Source organism: Oncorhynchus kisutch, linkage group LG17 (genome assembly GCF_002021735.2).
Source record: "Oncorhynchus kisutch isolate 150728-3 linkage group LG17, Okis_V2, whole genome shotgun sequence".
NCBI classification, from domain to species: Eukaryota; Metazoa; Chordata; class Actinopteri; order Salmoniformes; family Salmonidae; genus Oncorhynchus; species Oncorhynchus kisutch.
In genome coordinates, this window is record NC_034190.2 from 15070770 (window position 1) to 15096871 (window position 26102).

Here is a 26102-nt window from a genome sequence, read left to right on the forward strand (position 1 = left end):
GGTGCCACCAACCTCCTGTGATGTAGGTTAGCTTATATACACTCATATCACACCCTGCAGACAGTGAATCATCAATTCCAGGTACATTTCACAGAGCTTTGCAGAATGCATAGAGTACACTTGTTCACTCTTAACCTTGCTTGGCTCCCCTTGTGTCCACATGGAGCTAAATATAAATGTCTGTTTGTATACTATTATTATCACCTGACCATGTGACTGTGAGCATCCCCCCCCCATAATGCTATTCTGTCAGAATGTGCACAGTTGAGGATAAACACTGGCCAACCCACGTCTGCCTGGTTCAATCACAACTGAACTGAGTCCCAGGCAATTGCATCCCAAATGACACCATATTTCCCTTTATAGTGCACTACTTTTGACCATAGCCCTATGGGTAGTCTCTCTAGACATTTTGCTGTTGCCTAGGGCCTGGTTTTCTAGACTACACTGTGGGTGCAATTTTGGGACTGAACCCAACTCCCACCTTCCTATCTATTTATAACCTGCCTAATAACATGACTCTAGAGGGATTGAATTTCATACCCCGCTCTCTTTCAGTCCTTCCCTCTCTTTCACATCCTCCATTCCTCTCTCTTTCTAGAATCCTGGTGTGGTGTGTTGTGGACACTGTCACTTCAGTAGGAGACCCCCAGAGAGGGAGGGGATGTCTATGTATGTCCGTGTAAGCTTAATACTATCCACTATTCATGACATCATCAGAAGGTGCCTCCATGCCTTGGTGAGAGAAGTAGTAACACCAGAAGAAGAGAAGGGACGGTGGGCCATGGAGGAGCTGCTGACCCCCAGACAACAGACTGCTAGGCAGATCAAGGCCCGTTTCCTGGAGGCCCTACAGACCAACAACGTAACGGAGGTCCTGGAGATACTGTACACCACCAACCTGGACATCGACACTGTACTGGAGGTGGAGGACAAACGCATGATCCTGGCCTCATACAAGCAAGGTAGGGTTGCGGTTGTGCTAGTGAGTTTGGATTCCAGACTAGGGTTGTGCATTGTAGGAGTATGCAGGAACTAAGGTAAAGGCATGGTGGTGATTTCATTCACGCATGGTAAAGATGAATACTGATATCACTTTTGACTGACTAATGTAGGCCTCCATGTGTGGTGGGGGGTTTGATGCAACAGGGATATCATTGCATTGGTTTAACTCTATGCACGCCTGCATTAGAGGATACCTTACTGGTACTGTATGTCTGACAATGCATATACTCATGGCATTCAAAGCAGATTTGTGGCTAGGCTGCATCAGTTTAGATAGGGTGTGGTGGGTTATTTAACTGTCAACGGTGCTTATAATACAGGCGTTGCGGAGTAGTGTAGAATACCCCCACTTGATGGCGCTAGACCTCCATCAGACCCACTTAGAGTACCCTGAGTAGAGTGATGTCCAGGGAGAGTTTCTAGAGTTGGAAAAGGCACAAGATGATTGACTTTCTTGTTATTATTCTCCTCATGCATATCATTATATTCACTCCTGTTTTTTGTGCCAACTTATATAGTAACGCTTGGTAAAAGCTCCCGAGTGGAGCAGCGGTCTAAGGCACTGCATCTCAGTGGTAGAGGTGTCACTACAGACACCCTAGTTTGAGTCCAGGCTGTATCACAACTGGCCGTGATTGGGAGTCCCATAGTACGGCGCACAATTGGCCGGTGTAGGCCGTCATTGTAAATAAGAATTTGTTCTTAACTGACTTGCCAAGTTAGAATACAGCAATTACCCCTGCTATTAGGCAAGGTAACCAAATGTGCAAAAGGCATTCTGACACTCTTGGTGGAACATTTTCATTTTAGTAATTTAGGTGACGCTCTTATCCAGAGCGACTTACAGTTAGTGCATTCACCTTAAGATTTACTACATGACCAAAAGTATGTAGACACCTGCTCGTCGAACATCTCATTCCAAAATCATGGGGATCAATATGGAGTTGGTCCCCCATTTGCTGCTATAACAGCCTTCACTTTTCTGGGAAGGCTTTCCACTAGATGTTGGAACATTGCTTCCATTCAACCACAAGAGCATTAGTGAGGTCGGGCACTGGTGTTGGGCGATTAGGCCTGGCTCGCAGTCTGCGTTCCAATTCATCCCAAAGGTGTTCCATGGGGTTAAGGTCAGGGCTCTGTGCAGGCCAGTCAAGTTCTTCCACATCGATCTTGACAAACCATTTCCGTATGGACCTCGCTTTGTGCATGGGGGCATTGTCATGCAGAAACGAGAAAGGGCCTTCCCCAAACTGTTGCCACAAAGTGGGAAGCACAGAATCGTCTCGAATGTCGTTGTATGACACAGTGTTAAGATTTCCCCTAACTGGAAATAAGGGGCCTTGCCCGAAACAGATTCATCTGACAGACTGCCAGATGGTGAAGCATGATTCATCACTCCAGAGAATGCATTTCCAATGGCGGTGAGCTTTACACCATACCAGTTGACGCTTGGCATTGTGCATGGCTGCTTGGCCATAGGAACCCATTTCATGAAGCTCCCGACGAACAGTTATTGGGCTGATGTTGCTTCCAAAGGCAGTTTGGAAATCGGTAGTGAGTGTTGCAACCGAGGACAGATGATTTTGACTCACAACGCGCTTCAGCCCTCTGCGGTCCTGTTCTGTGAGCTTGTGTGGCCTACCACTTCACGGCTGAGCCGTTGTTGCTCCTAGACGTTTCCACTTCACAATAACAGCACTTACAGTTGACCGGGGCAGCTCTAGCAGGGCAGAAATTTGGAAAGGTGGCATCCTATGTTGGTGCCATATTATAAGTCACTGAGCTCTTCAGTAAGGCCATTCTACTGACAATGTTTGTCTATGGAGATTGCATGGCTGTGTGCTCAATTTTATACACCTGTCAGCAACCAATTTGAAGGGGTGGCCACATACGTTTGTATATATAGTGTAGCAAGGTGGGACAACCACATATCTCAGTCATAGTAAGTATATTTTTCTCAATAAAGTAGGAAGTCACGTACGAGTGTTAGTTCACGAAAGGCAATCTATTTTGGGGTGTGTGAGGGTGCTGTGGGATTATTTAAGATACTCTTTAGTGTTTCAGATGTTTTCGGTAGATGGGTAGGGACTCTGCTGTCCAAGATTCAGGGGGAAGCTGGTTCCACCATTGGTTGCCAGGACAGAGAAGAGCTTGGACTGGGCTGAGTGGGAGTTTCCCTCCCGTAGGTGTGGGAGGACCAAGAGGTGGCAGACCGGAGTACTCTGGTTGGGGTGTAGGGTTTGAGCAAAGCCTGAAGGTAGGGAGGGGCAATTCCTCTTGCTGCTCCGTAGGCAAGTACCATGGTCTTATAGTGGATGTGAGCTTCAACTGAAACTTGGAAAGGGTGAACACCGGCTGGGCTGCGGTATTCTGGATAAGTTGCAGGGGTTTGATGGCACAAGCGGGGAGCCAAGCAAACAGCAAGTTGCAGTAGTCCAGACGGGAGATGACAAGTGCCTGGATTAGGACCTGAACCAATTCTTGTGTGAGGTAGGATCGTACTCTACGGATGTTGTACAGCATGAACCTGCAGGAGCGAGTCACTGCTTTGATGTTTGCAGAGAACGACATGGTGTTGTCCAGGGTCAAGTCAAGGTTATTTGCACTCTGGGAGGGGGACACTGTGGAGTTATAAATTGTGATGGAGAGGTCTTGTAGCGACAGGCCTTCCCCAGGAAGAAGAGCAGCTCCGTCTTGTCGAGGTTGAGCTTGAGGTGGTGGCCCGACATCCAAACTGAGATATCTGCCAGGCACGCAAAAATGTGTGTTACTACCTGGGTGTCAGAAGGGGGAAGGAGAAAAGTAGTTAAGTGTCATCTGCATAGCAATGATAGGAGAGACCATATAGAGAGAGAGGAGAGGGCCTAGAACCGAACCCTGAGGGACAACAGTAGTGAGAGTACGTGGTGCAGACACAGATCCTCTCCACGTCACCTGGTAGGAGCGGCCTGTCAGGTAGGATGGGATCCAAGAGTGTGCAGACCCTGAGACACCCAGCCCTGAGAGGGTGGAGAGGAGGATCTGATGGTTCATGGTGTCGAAGGCAGCGGATAGATCTAGGAGGATGAGAACAAAGGAGAGAGAGTCAGATTTGGCAGCGTGGAGATCCACCGTAACACAGAGGGGTCGAGTGTTGGTTTCTTGAGGAGTGGAGCGACTTGGGACATTTTGAAGTCAGAGGGGATGCAGCCAGTGGTCAGGAATGAATTGATGAGGGTAGTGAGGAGAAGGTCTCCAGAGATGCTCTGGAGAAGGGAGGAGGAGATGGGATTGAGCTGGTAGGCTCACTACTCTCAGGATGCCATTGGGAGAGAGGGGAGATTGAGGCTCAATAATGATGGTAAAACGTTATTATTTGTAATGTTTTTTTCACTACTCTAGGTTTCTGGTTGCCAGACTACAAGCTAGAGTGTTCTTGGGCGATGGCCCTCCACGTCTGTGTAATGTACAACTACCTGGAGACAGCTCTGGTGCTGCTGCAGAAGGGGGCGGCGGTTAACAGGAAGCCCAATGGGAAGACCCCGCTTCACGTGGCCTGTACGGTTGCCCACGGCGACTGTGTGGCCCTGTTATTGGGCCACGGGGCGAGGGTCAACAGCCTGTCTCTGAGTGGACACACACCACTACACTACTGTATAACTAAAGAGTCTGTGGACTGTGCCAAGCAACTCATCCTTAATGGTGAGAATGGATGGAGATTAAATAAAAGTGTTCAGTGCAGGTAAAATCATGTTATTTTGAGGTTGCCATGTCTTTGGATATGCAAAATCATATCATTAAGTAGGCCTACTGCATTTTCTATCTCCCTGCCTCCTTCCCTCCCTACCTCCAGGCGGCAATGTGAACAAGCCCAGTCAGAGCAAAGACGAGGACACACCTTTACACACGGCAGCCCGCCTGGGAATCCCTGAGCTGGTGGCTCTCTACATCTCCCACGGGGCCCAGGTGGACGCGGTCAACTCCCTCCAGGAGACGCCCCTGATCACTGCAGCCTTCTGGGCCCTGGACATCCGTGAACAGACCTACAGCGAGGACCACCACCTGGTCTGCCGCATTCTGCTGGACCACGGCGCAGGTGAGGTAAAATGGATTGGTGTTCTGGGTCACTCCTAACAGATTTTTTATTTATTTATTTCACCTTTATTTAACCAGGTAGGCCAGTTGAGAACAAGTTCTCATTTACAACTGCGACCTGGCCAAGATAAAGCAAAGCAGTGCAACACAAAAAACAACACAGAGTAACACAATAGAAAAAAATCTATATACAGTGTGTGCAAATGAGGTAAGATTAGGGAGGTAAGGCAATAAATAGACCGTAGTGGCGAAGTAATTATAATTTAGCAATTAAAGACTGGAGTGACAGATGTGCAGAAGATGAATGTGCAAGTCGAGATACTGGGGTGCAATGGAGCAACAAACAAAGAAATAACAATATGGGAATGAGGTAGTTGGATGGGCTATTTACAGATGGGCTATGTACAGGTGCAATGATCTGTGAGCTGCTTTGACAGATGATGCTTAAAGTTAGTGAGGGAGATATGAGTCTCCAGCTTCAGTGATTTTTGCAATTTGTTCCAGTCGTTGGCAGCAGAGAACTGGAAGGCAAGGCGGCCAAAGTTGGAATAGGCTTTGGGGGTGACCAGTGAAATATATCTGCTGGAGAGTGTGCTACGGGTGGGTACTGCTATGGTGACCAGTGAGCTGAGATAAGGTGGGGCTTTACCTAGCAAAGACTTATAGATGACCTGGAGCCAGTGGGTTTCGCAAGAAATATGAAGCGAGAGCCAGCCAACGAGAGCATAGAGGTCGCAGTAGTATACGGTAGTATGGGTAGTATATGGGGCTTTGGTGACAAAAACGGATGGCACTGTGATAGACTACATCCAATTTGCTGAGTAGAGTGTTGTCTTCTCACAGCCGATCTTCCAACGGTTTTGGCTACACACCCCTCTGTGGAAAGGTGAGACTCTCACGAACACGTACGTATGTACATGTCGGTTGCACACAGGCCTCACAAGACTCGTCTCAAGGTCCCCGGTACCAGCTGAAAAAATGTATGGAAGTATATATGGAGTGCCAAAAATAAGGCATAGGACAGATACTTCAGAACAAACTTCCTACAGATGTTTTGGGGGACTATCTGTTGTTCCATGTAGTGAATCTGTTAGTCAATGCGTTTGTACGGGCTAATAGCAGTAATGCCAAAAATATTTTTACAGCAAATATTTTTTATATGTAATTTTTTTATTCTTCAAGGCGTCTTAAAATTCAAAATCACATAGCTAAATGATCCTTGGTATGACTTTCTTAAAACATTTCCATATACAGTGCCTTGCGAAAGTATTCGGCCCCCTTGAACTTTGCGACCTTTTGCCACATTTCAGGCTTCAAACATAAAGATATAAAACTGTATTTTTTTGTGAAGAATCAACAACAAGTGGGACACAATCATGAAGTGGAACGACATTTATTGGATATTTCAAACTTTTTTAACAAATCAAAAACGGAAAAATTGGGCGTGCAAAATTATTCAGCCCCCTTAAGTTAATACTTTGTAGCGCCACCTTTTGCTGCGATTACAGCTGTAAGTCGCTTGGGGTATGTCTCTATCAGTTTTGCACATCGAGAGACTGAAATTTTTTCCCATTCCTCCTTGCAAAACAGCTCGAGCTCAGTGAGGTTGGATGGAGAGCATTTGTGAACAGCAGTTTTCAGTTCTTTCCACAGATTCTCGATTGGATTCAGGTCTGGACTTTGACTTGGCCATTCTAACACCTGGATATGTTTATTTTTGAACCATTCCATTGTAGATTTTGCTTTATGTTTTGGATCATTGTCTTGTTGGAAGACAAATCTCCATTCATCCAGAATGGTCCTGTGTTTGGCTCCATCCATCTTCCCATCAATTGTAACCATCTTCCCTGTCCCTGCTGAAGAAAAGCAGGCCCAAACCATGATGCTGCCACCACCATGTTTGACAGTGGGGATGGTATGTTCAGGGTGATGGGCTGTGTTGCTTTTACGCCAAACATAACGTTTTGCATTGTTGCCAAAAAGTTCCAATTTTGGTATCATCTGACCAGAGCACCTTCTTCCACATGTTTGGTGTGTCTCCCAGGTGGCTTGTGGCAAACTTTAAACGACACTTTTTATGGATATCTTTAAGAAATGGCTTTCTTCTTGCCACTCTTCCATAAAGGCCAGATTTGTGCAATATACGACTGATTGTTGTCCTATGGACAGAGTCTCCCACCTCAGCTGTAGATCTCTGCAGTTCATCCAGAGTGATCATGGGCCTCTTGGCTGCATCTCTGATCAGTCTTCTCCTTGTATGAGCTGAAAGTTTAGAGGGACGGCCAGGTCTTGGTAGATTTGCAGTGGTCTGATACTCCTTCCATTTCAATATTATCGCTTGCACAGTGCTCCTTGGGATGTTTAAAGCTTGGGAAATCTTTTTGTATCCAAATACGGCTTTAAACTTCTTCACAACAGTATCTCGGACCTGCCTGGTGTGATGCTCTCTGCGCTTTTAACGGACCTCTGAGACTATCACAGTGCAGGTGCATTTATACGGAGACTTGATTACACACAGGTGGATTGTATTTATCATCATTAGTCATTTAGGTCAACATTGGATCATTCAGAGATCCTCACTGAACTTCTGGAGAGAGTTTGCTGCACTGTAAGTAGGCTGAATAATTTTGCACGCCCAATTTTTCAGTTTTTGATTTGTTAAAAAAGTTTGAAATATCCAATAAATGTCGTTCCACTTCATGATTGTGTCCCACTTGTTGTTGATTCTTCACAAAAAAATACAGTTTTATATCTTTATGTTTGAAACCTGAAATGTGGCAAAAGGTCGCAAAGTTCAAGGCGGCCGAATACTTTGCAAGGCACTGTAGCTTAGTAGAACCCTACCCCCTCCCACGTCTTAGACAGGGCTTAGACTCTTATGGGTTAACAGCCAAACCGATCCTAAATCAGCACTTCACTCTGAGACGCTTGATACGGCTCCTTATAAGGCTTGGATTTACATCATGGTTCACCTCGTCAGATGCATTATCATCGTCAGGATGCAAAATGACTTTGCCTCACATCATATCTTCTAGGCATTTGTCTAGGTAATTGTGTATGCTAATTACTGGTAGAAAAAAAGGAGGAAAATTACATTACTGTTAACCCTTTGTTGGTTCCAGACCCTAACCCTTTGTTGGTTCCAGACCCTAACCCTTTGTTGGTTCCAGACCCTAACCCTTTGTTGGTTCCAGACCCTAACCCGTTGTTGGTTCCAGACCCTAGCCCTTTGTTAGTTCCAGACCCTAACCCTTTGTTGGTTCCAGACCCTAACCCTTTGTTGGTTCCAGACCCTAACCCTTTGTTGGTTCCAGACCCTAACCCTTTGTTGGTTCCAGACCCTAACCCTTTGTTGGTTCCAGGCCCTAACCCTTTGTTGGTTCCAGACCCTAACCCTTTGTTGGTTCCAGACCCTAACCCTTTGTTGGTTCCAGACCCTAACCCTTTGTTGGTTCCAGACCCTAACCCTTTGTTGGTTCCAGACCCTAACCCTTTGTTGGTTCCAGACCCTAACCTGTATGAAGACGACTATAAGACAGCCTTGCACAAGGCCTCCTGGAACTGTGACCACGTGCTGATGCAGATGCTGCTGGAGGCGGGGGCGGACACTACGACCATGGACATCAACGGCTGTGAACCCATCCAGTATGTCCTGAAGGTCACCTCCGTCAGGCCCATGGCCATCCCTGAGCTCTGTTACCAGCTGCTGCTTAATTTTGGAGCTCCACGGGTCTACCCGCCGCAGTTCCACAAGGTAAGGGAAAACACTTTGGTGGTCAGTGGAGATACCTGCCTGAGTTCTACAAGGTAAGGGGAAACACTTTGGTGGTCAGTGGAGATACCCGCCTGAGTTCTACAAGGTAAGGGAAACACTTTGGTGGTCAGTGGAGATACCCGCCTGAGTTCTACAAGGTAGGGCAACACTTTGGTGGTCAGTGGAGATACCCGCCTGAGTTCTACAAGGTAGGAGAAACACTTTGGTGGTCAGTGGAGATACCCGCCTGAGTTCTACAAGGTAAGGGAAACACTTTGGTGGTCAGTGGAGATACCCGCCTGAGTTCTACAAGGTAAGGGAAACACTTTGGTGGTCAGTGGAGATACCTGCCGGAGTTCTACAAGGTAAGGGAAAACACTTTGGTGGTCAGTGGAGATACCTGCCTGAGTTCTACAAGGTAGGGGGAACACTTTGGTGGTCAGTGGAGATACCTGCCGGAGTTCTACAAGGTAAGGGAAACACTTTGGTGGTCAGTGGAGATACCCGCCTGAGTTCTACAAGGTAAGGGAAACACTTTGGTGGTCAGTGGAGATACCCGCCTGAGTTCTACAAGGTAGGGAAACACTTTGGTGGTCAGTGGAGATACCCGCCTGAGTTCTACAAGGTAGGGAAACACTTTGGTGGTCAGTGGAGATACCCGCCTGAGTTCTACAAGGTAGGGAAACACTTTGGTGGTCAGTGGAGATACCCGCCTGAGTTCTACAAGGTAAGGGAAAACACTTTGGTGGTCAGTGGAGATACCCGCCTGAGTTCTACAAGGTAGGGAAACACTTTGGTGGGCAGTGGAGATACCTGCCTGAGTTCTACAAGGTAGGGGGAACACTTTGGTGGTCAGTGGAGATACCCGCCTGAGTCCTACAAGGTAAGGGAAACACTTTGGTGGTCAGTGGAGATACCCGCCTGAGTTCTACAAGGTAGGGGCAAACACTTTGGTGGTCAGTGGAGATACCTGCCGGAGTTCTACAAGGTAAGGGAAAACACTTTGGTGGTCAGTGGAGATACCTGCCTGAGTTCTACAAGGTAGGGGAAACACTTTGGTGGTCAGTGGAGATACCTGCCTGAGTTCTACAAGGTAAGGGAAACACTTTGGTGGTCAGTGGAGATACCCGCCTGAGTTCTACAAGGTAAGGGAAAACACTTTGGTGGTCAGTGGAGATACCTGCCTGAGTTCTACAAGGTAAGGGGAAACACTTTGGTGGTCAGTGGAGATACCCGCCTGAGTTCTACAAGGTAAGGGAAACACTTTGGTGGTCAGTGGAGATACCCGCCTGAGTTCTACAAGGTAAGGGAAACACTTTGGTGGTCAGTGGAGATACCCGCCTGAGTTCTACAAGGTAAGGGAAACACTTTGGTGGTCAGTGGAGATACCTGCCGGAGTTCTACAAGGTAAGGGAAAACACTTTGGTGGTCAGTGGAGATACCTGCCTGAGTTCTACAAGGTAGGGGAAACACTTTGGTGGTCAGTGGAGATACCTGCCTGAGTTCTACAAGGTAAGGGAACACTTTGGTGGTCAGTGGAGATACCCGCCTGAGTTCTACAAGGTAAGGGAAAACACTTTGGTGGTCAGTGGAGATACCTGCCTGAGTTCTACAAGGTAAGGGGAAACACTTTGGTGGTCAGTGGAGATACCCGCCTGAGTTCTACAAGGTAAGGGAAACACTTTGGTGGTCAGTGGAGATACCCGCCTGAGTTCTACAAGGTAAGGGAAACACTTTGGTGGTCAGTGGAGATACCCGCCTGAGTTCTACAAGGTAGGGAAACACTTTGGTGGTCAGTGGAGATACCTGCCTGAGTTCTACAAGGTAGGGGAACACTTTGGTGGTCAGTGGAGATACCCGCCTGAGTTCTACAAGGTAAGGGAAACACTTTGGTGGTCAGTGGAGATACCCGCCTGAGTTCTACAAGGTAGGGGAAAACACTTTGGTGGTCAGTGGAGATACCTGCCGGAGTTCTACAAGGTAAGGGAAAACACTTTGGTGGTCAGTGGAGATACCTGCCTGAGTTCTACAAGGTAGGGGAAACACTTTGGTGGTCAGTGGAGATACCTGCCTGAGTTCTACAAGGTAAGGGAAACACTTTGGTGGTCAGTGGAGATACCCGCCTGAGTTCTACAAGGTAAGGGAAAACACTTTGGTGGTCAGTGGAGATACCTGCCTGAGTTCTACAAGGTAAGGGGAAACACTTTGGTGGTCAGTGGAGATACCCGCCTGAGTTCTACAAGGTAAGGGAAACACTTTGGTGGTCAGTGGAGATACCCGCCTGAGTTCTACAAGGTAAGGGAAACACTTTGGTGGTCAGTGGAGATACCTGCCGGAGTTCTACAAGGTAAGGGAAAACACTTTGGTGGTCAGTGGAGATACCTGCCTGAGTTCTACAAGGTAGGGGAACACTTTGGTGGTCAGTGGAGATACCTGCCTGAGTTCTACAAGGTAAGGGAAACACTTTGGTGGTCAGTGGAGATACCCGCCTGAGTTCTACAAGGTAAGGGAAAACACTTTGGTGGTCAGTGGAGATACCTGCCTGAGTTCTACAAGGTAAGGGGAAACACTTTGGTGGTCAGTGGAGATACCCGCCTGAGTTCTACAAGGTAAGGGAAACACTTTGGTGGTCAGTGGAGATACCCGCCTGAGTTCTACAAGGTAAGGGAAACACTTTGGTGGTCAGTGGAGATACCTGCCTGAGTTCTACAAGGTAAGGGAAACACTTTGGTGGTCAGTGGAGATACCTGCCTGAGTTCTACAAGGTAGGGGAAACACTTTGATGGTCAGTGGAGATACCCGCCTGAGTTCTACAAGGTAAGGGAAACACTTTGGTGGTCAGTGGAGATACCTGCCGGAGTTCTACAAGGTAAGGGAAAACACTTTGGTGGTCAGTGGAGATACCTGCCTGAGTTCTACAAGGTAGGGGAAACACTTTGGTGGTCAGTGGAGATACCTGCCTGAGTTCTACAAGGTAAGGGAAACACTTTGGTGGTCAGTGGAGATACCCGCCTGAGTTCTACAAGGTAAGGGAAAACACTTTGGTGGTCAGTGGAGATACCCGCCTGAGTTCTACAAGGTAAGGGGAAACACTTTGGTGGTCAGTGGAGATACCCGCCTGAGTTCTACAAGGTAAGGGAAACACTTTGGTGGTCAGTGGAGATACCCGCCTGAGTTCTACAAGGTAAGGGAAACACTTTGGTGGTCAGTGGAGATACCCGCCTGAGTTCTACAAGGTAAGGGAAACACTTTGGTGGTCAGTGGAGATACCCGCCTGAGTTCTACAAGGTAAGGGAAACACTTTGGTGGTCAGTGGAGATACCTGCCTGAGTTCTACAAGGTAAGGGAAACACTTTGGAGGTCATTAGAGATACCCGCCTGAGTTCTACAAGGTAAGGGAAACACTTTGGTGGTCAGTGGAGATACCTGCCTGAGTTCTACAAGGTAAGGGAAACACTTTGGAGGTCATTAGAGATACCCGCCTGAGTTCTACAAGGTAAGGGAAACACTTTGGTGGTCAGTGGAGATACCCGCCTGAGTTCTACAAGGTAAGGGAAACACTTTGGTGGTCAGTGGAGATACCTGCCTGAGTTCTACAAGGTAAGGGAAACACTTTGGAGGTCATTAGAGATACCCGCCTGAGTTCTACAAGGTAAGGGAAACACTTTGGTGGTCAGTGGATATACCCGCCTGAGTTCTACAAGGTAAGGGAAACACTTTGGTGGTCATTGGAGATACCCGCCTGAGTTCTACAAGGTAAGGGAAACACTTTGGTGGTCAGTGGAGATACCCGCCTGAGTTCTACAAGGTAAGGGAAACACTTTGGTGGTCAGTGGAGATACCCGCCTGAGTTCTACAAGGTAGGAGAAACACTTTGGTGGTCAGTGGAGATACCTGCCTGAGTTCTACAAGGTAGGGGGAACACTTTGGTGGTCAGTGGAGATACCTGCCTGAGTTCTACAAGGTAAGGGAAACACTTTGGTGGTCAGTGGAGATACCCGCCTGAGTTCTACAAGGTAAGGGAAAACACTTTGGTGGTCAGTGGAGATACCTGCCTGAGTTCTACAAGGTAAGGGGAAACACTTTGGTGGTCAGTGGAGATACCCGCCTGAGTTCTACAAGGTAAGGGAAACACTTTGGTGGTCAGTGGAGATACCCGCCTGAGTTCTACAAGGTAAGGGAAACACTTTGGTGGTCAGTGGAGATACCCGCCTGAGTTCTACAAGGTAAGGGAAACACTTTGGTGGTCAGTGGAGATACCTGCCGGAGTTCTACAAGGTAAGGGAAAACACTTTGGTGGTCAGTGGAGATACCTGCCTGAGTTCTACAAGGTAGGGGGAACACTTTGGTGGTCAGTGGAGATACCTGCCTGAGTTCTACAAGGTAAGGGAACACTTTGGTGGTCAGTGGAGATACCCGCCTGAGTTCTACAAGGTAAGGGAAAACACTTTGGTGGTCAGTGGAGATACCTGCCTGAGTTCTACAAGGTAAGGGGAAACACTTTGGTGGTCAGTGGAGATACCCGCCTGAGTTCTACAAGGTAAGGGAAACACTTTGGTGGTCAGTGGAGATACCCGCCTGAGTTCTACAAGGTAAGGGAAACACTTTGGTGGTCAGTGGAGATACCCGCCTGAGTTCTACAAGGTAGGGAAACACTTTGGTGGTCAGTGGAGATACCTGCCTGAGTTCTACAAGGTAGGGGAACACTTTGGTGGTCAGTGGAGATACCCGCCTGAGTTCTACAAGGTAAGGGAAACACTTTGGTGGTCAGTGGAGATACCCGCCTGAGTTCTACAAGGTAGGGGTAAACACTTTGGTGGTCAGTGGAGATACCTGCCGGAGTTCTACAAGGTAAGGGAAAACACTTTGGTGGTCAGTGGAGATACCTGCCTGAGTTCTACAAGGTAGGGGAAACACTTTGGTGGTCAGTGGAGATACCTGCCTGAGTTCTACAAGGTAAGGGAAACACTTTGGAGGTCATTAGAGATACCCGCCTGAGTTCTACAAGGTAAGGGAAACACTTTGGTGGTCAGTGGAGATACCTGCCTGAGTTCTACAAGGTAAGGGAAACACTTTGGAGGTCATTAGAGATACCCGCCTGAGTTCTACAAGGTAAGGGAAACACTTTGGTGGTCAGTGGAGATACCCGCCTGAGTTCTACAAGGTAAGGGAAACACTTTGGTGGTCAGTGGAGATACCTGCCTGAGTTCTACAAGGTAAGGGAAACACTTTGGAGGTCATTAGAGATACCCGCCTGAGTTCTACAAGGTAAGGGAAACACTTTGGTGGTCAGTGGATATACCCGCCTGAGTTCTACAAGGTAAGGGAAACACTTTGGTGGTCATTGGAGATACCCGCCTGAGTTCTACAAGGTAAGGGAAACACTTTGGTGGTCAGTGGAGATACCCGCCTGAGTTCTACAAGGTAAGGGAAACACTTTGGTGGTCAGTGGAGATACCCGCCTGAGTTCTACAAGGTAGGAGAAACACTTTGGTGGTCAGTGGAGATACCTGCCTGAGTTCTACAAGGTAGGGGAAACACTTTGGTGGTCAGTGGAGATACCTGCCTGAGTTCTACAAGGTAAGGGAAACACTTTGGTGGTCAGTGGAGATACCCGCCTGAGTTCTACAAGGTAAGGGAAAACACTTTGGTGGTCAGTGGAGATACCTGCCTGAGTTCTACAAGGTAAGGGGAAACACTTTGGTGGTCAGTGGAGATACCCGCCTGAGTTCTACAAGGTAAGGGAAACACTTTGGTGGTCAGTGGAGATACCCGCCTGAGTTCTACAAGGTAAGGGAAACACTTTGGTGGTCAGTGGAGATACCCGCCTGAGTTCTACAAGGTAAGGGAAACACTTTGGTGGTCAGTGGAGATACCTGCCGGAGTTCTACAAGGTAAGGGAAAACACTTTGGTGGTCAGTGGAGATACCTGCCTGAGTTCTACAAGGTAGGGGGAACACTTTGGTGGTCAGTGGAGATACCTGCCTGAGTTCTACAAGGTAAGGGAACACTTTGGTGGTCAGTGGAGATACCCGCCTGAGTTCTACAAGGTAAGGGAAAACACTTTGGTGGTCAGTGGAGATACCTGCCTGAGTTCTACAAGGTAAGGGGAAACACTTTGGTGGTCAGTGGAGATACCCGCCTGAGTTCTACAAGGTAAGGGAAACACTTTGGTGGTCAGTGGAGATACCCGCCTGAGTTCTACAAGGTAAGGGAAACACTTTGGTGGTCAGTGGAGATACCCGCCTGAGTTCTACAAGGTAGGGAAACACTTTGGTGGTCAGTGGAGATACCTGCCTGAGTTCTACAAGGTAGGGGAACACTTTGGTGGTCAGTGGAGATACCCGCCTGAGTTCTACAAGGTAAGGGAAACACTTTGGTGGTCAGTGGAGATACCCGCCTGAGTTCTACAAGGTAGGGGTAAACACTTTGGTGGTCAGTGGAGATACCTGCCGGAGTTCTACAAGGTAAGGGAAAACACTTTGGTGGTCAGTGGAGATACCTGCCTGAGTTCTACAAGGTAGGGGAAACACTTTGGTGGTCAGTGGAGATACCTGCCTGAGTTCTACAAGGTAAGGGAAACACTTTGGTGGTCAGTGGAGATACCCGCCTGAGTTCTACAAGGTAAGGGAAAACACTTTGGTGGTCAGTGGAGATACCTGCCTGAGTTCTACAAGGTAAGGGCAAACACTTTGGTGGTCAGTGGAGATACCCGCCTGAGTTCTACAAGGTAAGGGAAACACTTTGGTGGTCAGTGGAGATACCCGCCTGAGTTCTACAAGGTAAGGGAAACACTTTGGTGGTCAGTGGAGATACCTGCCGGAGTTCTACAAGGTAAGGGAAAACACTTTGGTGGTCAGTGGAGATACCTGCCTGAGTTCTACAAGGTAGGGGAAACACTTTGGTGGTCAGTGGAGATACCTGCCTGAGTTCTACAAGGTAAGGGAAACACTTTGGTGGTCAGTGGAGATACCCGCCTGAGTTCTACAAGGTAAGGGAAAACACTTTGGTGGTCAGTGGAGATACCTGCCTGAGTTCTACAAGGTAAGGGGAAACACTTTGGTGGTCAGTGGAGATACCCGCCTGAGTTCTACAAGGTAAGGGAAACACTTTGGTGGTCAGTGGAGATACCCGCCTGAGTTCTACAAGGTAAGGGAAACACTTTGGTGGTCAGTGGAGATACCTGCCTGAGTTCTACAAGGTAAGGGAAACACTTTGGTGGTCAGTGGAGATACCTGCCTGAGTTCTACAAGGTAGGGGAAACACTTTGGTGGTCAGTGGAGATACCCGCCTGAGTTCTACAAGGTAAGGGAAACACTTTGGTGGTCAGTGGAGATACCTGCCGGAGTTCTACAAGGTAAGGGAAAACACTTTGGTGGTCAGTGGAGATACCTGCCTGAGTTCTACAAGGTAGGGGAAACACTTTGGTGGTCAGTGGAGATACCTGCCTGAGTTCTACAAGGTAAGGGAAACACTTTGGTGGTCAGTGGAGATACCCGCATGAGTTCTACAAGGTAAGGGAAAACACTTTGGTGGTCAGTGGAGATACCCGCCTGAGTTCTACAAGGTAAGGGGAAACACTTTGGTGGTCAGTGGAGATACCCGCCTGAGTTCTACAAGGTAAGGGAAACACTTTGGTGGTCAGTGGAGATACCCGCCTGAGTTCTACAAGGTAAGGGAAACACTTTGGAGGTCATTAGAGATACCCGCCTGAGTTCTACAAGGTAAGGGAAACACTTTGGTGGTCAGTGGATATACCCGCCTGAGTTCTACAAGGTAAGGGAAACACTTTGGTGGTCATTGGAGATACCCGCCTGAGTTCTACAAGGTAAGGGAAACACTTTGGTGGTCAGTGGAGATACCCGCCTGAGTTCTACAAGGTAAGGGAAACACTTTGGTGGTCAGTGGAGATACCCGCCTGAGTTCTACAAGGTAGGAGAAACACTTTGGTGGTCAGTGGAGATACCTGCCTGAGTTCTACAAGGTAGGGGGAACACTTTGGTGGTCAGTGGAGATACCTGCCTGAGTTCTACAAGGTAAGGGAAACACTTTGGTGGTCAGTGGAGATACCCGCCTGAGTTCTACAAGGTAAGGGAAAACACTTTGGTGGTCAGTGGAGATACCTGCCTGAGTTCTACAAGGTAAGGGGAAACACTTTGGTGGTCAGTGGAGATACCCGCCTGAGTTCTACAAGGTAAGGGAAACACTTTGGTGGTCAGTGGAGATACCCGCCTGAGTTCTACAAGGTAAGGGAAACACTTTGGTGGTCAGTGGAGATACCCGCCTGAGTTCTACAAGGTAAGGGAAACACTTTGGTGGTCAGTGGAGATACCTGCCGGAGTTCTACAAGGTAAGGGAAAACACTTTGGTGGTCAGTGGAGATACCTGCCTGAGTTCTACAAGGTAGGGGGAACACTTTGGTGGTCAGTGGAGATACCTGCCTGAGTTCTACAAGGTAAGGGAACACTTTGGTGGTCAGTGGAGATACCCGCCTGAGTTCTACAAGGTAAGGGAAAACACTTTGGTGGTCAGTGGAGATACCTGCCTGAGTTCTACAAGGTAAGGGAAACACTTTGGTGGTCAGTGGAGATACCCGCCTGAGTTCTACAAGGTAGGGAAACACTTTGGTGGTCAGTGGAGATACCTGCCTGAGTTCTACAAGGTAGGGGAACACTTTGGTGGTCAGTGGAGATACCCGCCTGAGTTCTACAAGGTAAGGGAAACACTTTGGTGGTCAGTGGAGATACCCGCCTGAGTTCTACAAGGTAGGGGTAAACACTTTGGTGGTCAGTGGAGATACCTGCCGGAGTTCTACAAGGTAAGGGAAAACACTTTGGTGGTCAGTGGAGATACCTGCCTGAGTTCTACAAGGTAGGGGAAACACTTTGGTGGTCAGTGGAGATACCTGCCTGAGTTCTACAAGGTAAGGGAAACACTTTGGAGGTCATTAGAGATACCCGCCTGAGTTCTACAAGGTAAGGGAAACACTTTGGTGGTCAGTGGAGATACCTGCCTGAGTTCTACAAGGTAAGGGAAACACTTTGGAGGTCATTAGAGATACCCGCCTGAGTTCTACAAGGTAAGGGAAACACTTTGGTGGTCAGTGGAGATACCCGCCTGAGTTCTACAAGGTAAGGGAAACACTTTGGTGGTCAGTGGAGATACCTGCCTGAGTTCTACAAGGTAAGGGAAACACTTTGGAGGTCATTAGAGATACCCGCCTGAGTTCTACAAGGTAAGGGAAACACTTTGGTGGTCAGTGGATATACCCGCCTGAGTTCTACAAGGTAAGGGAAACACTTTGGTGGTCATTGGAGATACCCGCCTGAGTTCTACAAGGTAAGGGAAACACTTTGGTGGTCAGTGGAGATACCCGCCTGAGTTCTACAAGGTAAGGGAAACACTTTGGTGGTCAGTGGAGATACCCGCCTGAGTTCTACAAGGTAGGAGAAACACTTTGGTGGTCAGTGGAGATACCTGCCTGAGTTCTACAAGGTAGGGGAAACACTTTGGTGGTCAGTGGAGATACCTGCCTGAGTTCTACAAGGTAAGGGAAACACTTTGGTGGTCAGTGGAGATACCCGCCTGAGTTCTACAAGGTAAGGGAAAACACTTTGGTGGTCAGTGGAGATACCTGCCTGAGTTCTACAAGGTAAGGGGAAACACTTTGGTGGTCAGTGGAGATACCCGCCTGAGTTCTACAAGGTAAGGGAAACACTTTGGTGGTCAGTGGAGATACCCGCCTGAGTTCTACAAGGTAAGGGAAACACTTTGGTGGTCAGTGGAGATACCCGCCTGAGTTCTACAAGGTAAGGGAAACACTTTGGTGGTCAGTGGAGATACCTGCCGGAGTTCTACAAGGTAAGGGAAAACACTTTGGTGGTCAGTGGAGATACCTGCCTGAGTTCTACAAGGTAGGGGGAACACTTTGGTGGTCAGTGGAGATACCTGCCTGAGTTCTACAAGGTAAGGGAAACACTTTGGTGGTCAGTGGAGATACCCGCCTGAGTTCTACAAGGTAAGGGAAAACACTTTGGTGGTCAGTGGAGATACCTGCCTGAGTTCTACAAGGTAAGGGGAAACACTTTGGTGGTCAGTGGAGATACCCGCCTGAGTTCTACAAGGTAAGGGAAACACTTTGGTGGTCAGTGGAGATACCCGCCTGAGTTCTACAAGGTAAGGGAAACACTTTGGTGGTCAGTGGAGATACCCGCCTGAGTTCTACAAGGTAGGGAAACACTTTGGTGGTCAGTGGAGATACCTGCCTGAGTTCTACAAGGTAGGGGAACACTTTGGTGGTCAGTGGAGATACCCGCCTGAGTTCTACAAGGTAAGGGAAACACTTTGGTGGTCAGTGGAGATACCCGCCTGAGTTCTACAAGGTAGGGGTAAACACTTTGGTGGTCAGTGGAGATACCTGCCGGAGTTCTACAAGGTAAGGGAAAACACTTTGGTGGTCAGTGGAGATACCTGCCTGAGTTCTACAAGGTAGGGGAAACACTTTGGTGGTCAGTGGAGATACCTGCCTGAGTTCTACAAGGTAAGGGAAACACTTTGGTGGTCAGTGGAGATACCCGCCTGAGTTCTACAAGGTAAGGGAAAACACTTTGGTGGTCAGTGGAGATACCTGCCTGAGTTCTACAAGGTAAGGGCAAACACTTTGGTGGTCAGTGGAGATACCCGCCTGAGTTCTACAAGGTAAGGGAAACACTTTGGTGGTCAGTGGAGATACCCGCCTGAGTTCTACAAGGTAAGGGAAACACTTTGGTGGTCAGTGGAGATACCTGCCGGAGTTCTACAAGGTAAGGGAAAACACTTTGGTGGTCAGTGGAGATACCTGCCTGAGTTCTACAAGGTAGGGGAAACACTTTGGTGGTCAGTGGAGATACCTGCCTGAGTTCTACAAGGTAAGGGAAACACTTTGGTGGTCAGTGGAGATACCCGCCTGAGTTCTACAAGGTAAGGGAAAACACTTTGGTGGTCAGTGGAGATACCTGCCTGAGTTCTACAAGGTAAGGGGAAACACTTTGGTGGTCAGTGGAGATACCCGCCTGAGTTCTACAAGGTAAGGGAAACACTTTGGTGGTCAGTGGAGATACCCGCCTGAGTTCTACAAGGTAAGGGAAACACTTTGGTGGTCAGTGGAGATACCTGCCTGAGTTCTACAAGGTAAGGGAAACACTTTGGTGGTCAGTGGAGATACCTGCCTGAGTTCTACAAGGTAGGGGAAACACTTTGGTGGTCAGTGGAGATACCCGCCTGAGTTCTACAAGGTAAGGGAAACACTTTGGTGGTCAGTGGAGATACCTGCCGGAGTTCTACAAGGTAAGGGAAAACACTTTGGTGGTCAGTGGAGATACCTGCCTGAGTTCTACAAGGTAGGGGAAACACTTTGGTGGTCAGTGGAGATACCTGCCTGAGTTCTACAAGGTAAGGGAAACACTTTGGTGGTCAGTGGAGATACCCGCATGAGTTCTACAAGGTAAGGGAAAACACTTTGGTGGTCAGTGGAGATACCCGCCTGAGTTCTACAAGGTAAGGGGAAACACTTTGGTGGTCAGTGGAGATACCCGCCTGAGTTCTACAAGGTAAGGGAAACACTTTGGTGGTCAGTGGAGATACCCGCCTGAGTTCTACAAGGTAAGGGAAACACTTTGGTGGTCAGTGGAGATACCCGCCTGAGTTCTACAAGGTAAGGGAAACACTTTGGTGGTCAGTGGAGATACCCGCCTGAGTTCTACAAGGTAAGGGAAACACTTTGGTGGTCAGTGGAGATACCTGCCTGAGTTCTACAAGGTAAGGGAAACACTTTGGTGGTCAGTGGAGATACCTGCCGGAGTTCTACAAGGTAAGGGAAACACTTTGGTGGTCAGTGGAGATACCTGCCTGAGTTCTACAAGGTAAGGGAAACACTTTGGAGGTCATTAGAGATACCCGCCTGAGTTCTACAAGGTAAGGGAAACACTTTGGTGGTCAGTGGAGATACCCGCCTGAGTTCTACAAGGTAAGGGAAACACTTTGGTGGTCAGTGGAGATACCTGCCTGAGTTCTACAAGGTAAGGGAAACACTTTGGAGGTCATTAGAGATACCCGCCTGAGTTCTACAAGGTAAGGGAAACACTTTGGTGGTCAGTGGATATACCCGCCTGAGTTCTACAAGGTAAGGGAAACACTTTGGTGGTCATTGGAGATACCCGCCTGAGTTCTACAAGGTAAGGGAAACACTTTGGTGGTCAGTGGAGATACCCGCCTGAGTTCTACAAGGTAAGGGAAACACTTTGGTGGTCAGTGGAGATACCCGCCTGAGTTCTACAAGGTAAGGGAAACACTTTGGAGGTCATTAGAGATACCTGCCTGAGTTCTACAAGGTAGGGGAAACACTTTGGTGGTCAGTGGAGATACCCGCCGGAGTTCAATGGTGTAAAGTACTTAATTCAGTAAAAATACTTTAAAGGACTACTGAAGTCGTTTTTGGGGGGTATCTGTACTTTACAATATATCTTTTTTACAACTTTTACTTCACTACATTCCTGAAGAAAATTATGTACTTTTTACTCCATACAATTTGCCTTGACACCCAAAAGTACTCGTTACACTTTGACAGGAAAATGGTCCAATTCACACACTTATCAAGAGAAGATCCCTGGTCATCTACTGCCTCTGATCTGGTGAACTCACTAAACAAACACGCTTTGATTGTAAATGATGTCCCAGTGTTGAACACTGCAAGATTCACACAAAACAACATGTTGGTAAAACAGTTCTAGCCTGTCTATGGGTAACAGAGTTGACATGTTATGCTTAACCCACTCAGTGTTCCACCACAAAACAACACAAAATGTCCAAAAATAGTAGAATCAGCTCACCTGCTTATACACTAGGATTTGACTATTAGATATTCAATGTTTCTTTTAGAAAACTAATTTAAGAAATGAATAGTTTCACCATAAAATGAAGGACAGACATTTGATGTGATTAGATTAATCACTAATAAATAATATTCTTTGGAAATAACTATGGCAATGATGGTGAAAACTTGTTGTACAATGTTGGGGTTAAGTGGGTTCAAATCTTCCTAGAAGTCACAGAGGGACATGTAACAAATTTGCCATTTTAGCAATTCTTAATTAATATTAATAATCTGATTTATAGAATGTTCTATGTGGTCTATATTAAAGGCCATGTCATTTCATATAACAGGCTTTTAACATTCAATATTGGTGCACAATTCCTACTTAAAATATCAAAGGAATGCAAAAAGGTACTAATTTGGTGGAACGACCCATTTGTCTACCTCTGTAGGTGTTGCAGGCCTGCCATGAGTGTCCCAAGGCAGTGGAAGTCATGATGAACTCATATGAGCGCATCAAACCCACCAACAAGTGGAGATCATCCATCCCTGAAGCCTCCTTCAAGGTAACCCACAAAAATACAGTGTCAAATCTCATTGTTGGACTTTGAAGTATTATAAAGTTAAACAAATAGAAATGTTGCTGACTTAGTTGCACACTAATCAGGACCAGTCTTAGACACATTTATTATGATATATCACCCCAAAGGGATCATGCACTGGCGTTAATTTATGCGTATCCTCCATATTATAGTGAATTTGAACCCGGGTCCAGTGACTGTCAACCCAACACGTTAGTCGTTACGCCCAGAGATCCGAACCTTTTGACAAGGTGTTGGGTTAAGGTCGCTGTGTGTTGGGTTAAGGTCGCTGTGTGTTGGGTTAAGGTCGCTGTGTGTTGGGTTAAGGTCGCTGTGTGTTGGGTTAAGGTCACTGTGTGTTGGGTTAAGGTCACTGTGTGTTGGGTTAAGGTCGCTGTGTGTTGGGTTAAGGTCACTGTGGCTGTGTGTTGGGTTAAGGTCACTGTGTGTTGGGTTAAGGTCACTGTGTGTTGGGTTAAGGTCGCTGTGTGTTGGGTTAAGGTCGCTGTGTGTTGGGTTAAGGTCACTGTGGCTGTGTGTTGGGTTAAGGTCACTGTGTGTTGGGTTAAGGTCGCTGTGTGTTGGGTTAAGGTCGCTGTGTGTTGGGTTAAGGTCACTGTGTGTTGGGTTAAGGTCACTGTGTGTTGGGTTAAGGTCGCTGTGTGTTGGGTTAAGGTCACTGTGTGTTGGGTTAAGGTCACTGTGTGTTGGGTAAGGTCACTGTGTGTTGGGTAAGGTCACTGTGTGTTGGGTAAGGTCACTGTGTGTTGGGTAAGGTCACTGTGTGTTGGGTGAGGTCACTGTGTGTTGGGTTAAGGTCGCTGCAATAGGTTTCTGTTTTGTTTCTCCAGCAACATGAGGAATTCTATGAGTCCATGTTTGCTGTGTGCTCCAACACTCCTCGTTGTCTGATGCACCTGGCCCGGTGTGCTGTCAGGAGGGCTATGGAGCACCGCTGTCACACTGGGGTAGGGACCCTCCCCCTACCTCCCCCCATCCAGAGATACCTGCTACTGGAACCTGAGGGGACCTTCTATTGATGGACTTACTGACTAGGTGTTTGACTGAATGATCTACCTTTAGAGAACAGCTACCCTGAGTGATACAAGAGCCAGTATCTGATGCTATTGGTAGTAGTATATATGGTGGGTAGTTTAGGTTAGTTAGTGCTTAACTAGGTGTACAGGTATACAGCACACTGCCACCTCTACACTCTATCCCTAGGTGGCAGCACCAACCGGGTCAGGTGCTAAGCTCTGCCAGGAAGCCTTGATAAACAGTGGATTGCTCCCAGACGGGGGCAATAAGTGACTGCAGGTGATTGCAAAGAGGGAGGTTGGCCAGCCAGCGTTTGTGTAAAAACTTGTTGTGGGCCTTTTGTATATTATTTTGTATATCACTACTTGAACGAATGCCAACCACAAGTATAGAGTTGAGACAGAGATGGACCTGAACTTGGTAAGTTTGCTGTCTCCTCGGGTGTATTCAACACCTGGCTCGCTTAGTCTTTCTTGTTAATGCACACATTTAGATGAATTACAGATCATTTAGCCAAGCCTAGGACCCCTAGACACAGAGTGTAGTGATAAATGAAGTCTGGCCAGGTGCTTTCCTAACACTATCACTTAGGTCCAGTCATTGAAACAGGAAATAACAACAACAAAAAAAGACTGTACTAAGAGATGCTGTAGCTGAAAGTGGAACCAAAAGAGATGACGATAGCACTGCCTAGCAGTCGAGGCTAACACTGGGTCAAACACACTGACTGGATATCCTGATCTTACTGTAGACTCCAGTCTATTGTGATAATGACATATGAGGACATTGGTCTTCTTTAGCCCGACGTGGTGGATTAATGGATGTCTGTTTGACAGATGGATGAATGGATGTATCAGTCTGACAGCTGAAGCTTCTTTCAGACATTAATACTGGATGTCCTGTTCTATGATGTCACTTGTTGGTGTGACACCAAGGATCCACTGCAGCACTGTCTGACTCCCCCTCCCTTCCCTCTCCCCCCCCTTCCCTCTCCCCCCCTTCCCTCTCCCTCCCTTCCCTCTCCCCCCCTTCCCTCTCCCTCCCTCCCTTCCCTCTCCCACACCCTTCCCTCTCCCACACCCTTCCCTCTCCCCCCCCTTCCCTCTCCCCCTCCCTTCCCTCTCCCCCCCTTCCCTCTCCCCCACCCTTACCTCTCCCCCTCCCTTCCCTCTCCCTCTCCCCCTCCCTTCCCTCTCCCCCCCCTTCCCTCTCCCCTCCCTTCCCTCTCCCTCCCTTCCCTCTCCCCCCCTTCCCTCTCCCTCCCTTCCCTCTCCCCCTTCCCTCTCCCCCTCCCTTCCCTCTCCCCCCTTCCCTCTCCCCCACCCTTACCTCTCCCCCTCCCTTCCCTCTCCCTCTCCCACACCCTTCCCCCCCCCCCCCCTTCCCTCTCCCCCCCTTCCCTCCCCCCCCCCTTCCCTCTCCCCCTCCCTTCCCTCTCCCCCTCCCTTCCCTCTCCCCCACCCCTCCCTTCCCTCCTCTCCCTTCACGCTTTCTTCCCTCTCCCTTTGTATATTTTTCTCCTTCCCTCCCTTCTCTCTTCTCCCCCTCCCTCTCTTTCTTTATCACTTCCCCTCTTCTCCCTCCCTCTCTCTGTGTGGGTAACCCCATGACTCACCACAGTGGGTTTCACCCAGCAACCAGTGCACCCTGCTCTCACACGCTCCTTTCAAAAGGACAAATACTTGGCAGTTCACTCAAGACATTTCCAGTGTGTTTCCATTCACTTGATAGTGCTGACAGTGTGTTGCACAGACATCATCATAGGGACTCGCTATCTTTAGTTCTAAGACAAATGTTTTTGGAATACTCTGATAATGACTGCGTTGTCGAAGGTTGTGTTATTTTGAATCATTTTTATGCTGCTGCAATCTCTGTGTTTACATCTGCCCAAAGGTAGGCAGTAGACCAGCTGGGGGGGGGAATGTATGACTTCTTGAAATAGTTAGCATTGCACAGATGTACAGTATCCTACAGCATGCACTTGGAGACTTATAAGTTCAATAAAGCATCTATTCAATGGCAACACAGCACACAAGAATGATGTATGGTCTCTAAATAGCTTCCCCCTTTGTGTTGATCCTCTCCAGAGTAGTTAAGATGAAGTAGTTCACTCTTTATGACTGAGCTCCTATCACCATTAAGGCTTCGATGGCTCTGTATATTGTATTAAATGTAACCTTTACCTTCAAGCTCCATACCCAAATGTCTTTATAATGGTGGGTCTATTTCAATCAACATTAGGTATAATTTGCGATGGTGGGAATATAGATAATAGCAGAAAGCATAGAGGGAGCACTTCAGAGACTTAGGCTGAATAAAGCAAGCCTTCTAAGCTATTAATCCTTCTGTTAGAGAGGAGATCCCGAAGCGCGTCGCTGAGAGAGAGGTGAACTGGCAGCCGTACACTCAGAGGCTGAGCAACAGGGTTCTGTACTTTACATAATGAGGAGAGAACAAACACAATGGGAATGAATGGAGAAGCCAGCAACTCTTCATCTGTATAGTCCTGTATAAACCAGGTATTATATATGAACAGAAGAATTCTCTATAGCGAAACAGCAGAGTGGTTTAGGAAGTTACACGAGAAAGGAGAGAGGATGTGGAGGAGTCAATAGTTTTGTTAGTAAGTTTGTGTGTGTGTAGGGGGATCTTGCAGTAACATGTGTCTTTTGGTCTAACATGTGAAGGGTCACTAGAGTGTGACATGTTCAATCCGCCAGTAGTCAATGGGGCTTCCAATGGTCTGGTAATGGATGGTGATGACTGTGAAAGGAGTCCTAAACAAACCAGTACACAGGGG

The 26102-nt window shown here is 47.8% G+C and overlaps 1 protein-coding gene across 1 annotated transcript; it reads left to right on the top strand.

The window, feature by feature from the left end:
* The first annotated feature begins 545 nt into the window (after positions 1-545).
* Positions 546-24320, top strand: asb4 (ankyrin repeat and SOCS box containing 4). The gene is made up of 6 exons (XM_031795163.1): positions 546-965; positions 4387-4686; positions 4838-5080; positions 8586-8833; positions 22136-22249; positions 23116-24320. Exons 1-6 carry the CDS (start codon positions 665-667, stop codon positions 23302-23304), a joined length of 1395 nt encoding a protein of 464 aa, XP_031651023.1. The 5' UTR covers positions 546-664; the 3' UTR covers positions 23305-24320.
* The last annotated feature ends 1782 nt before the right edge of the window (positions 24321-26102 follow it).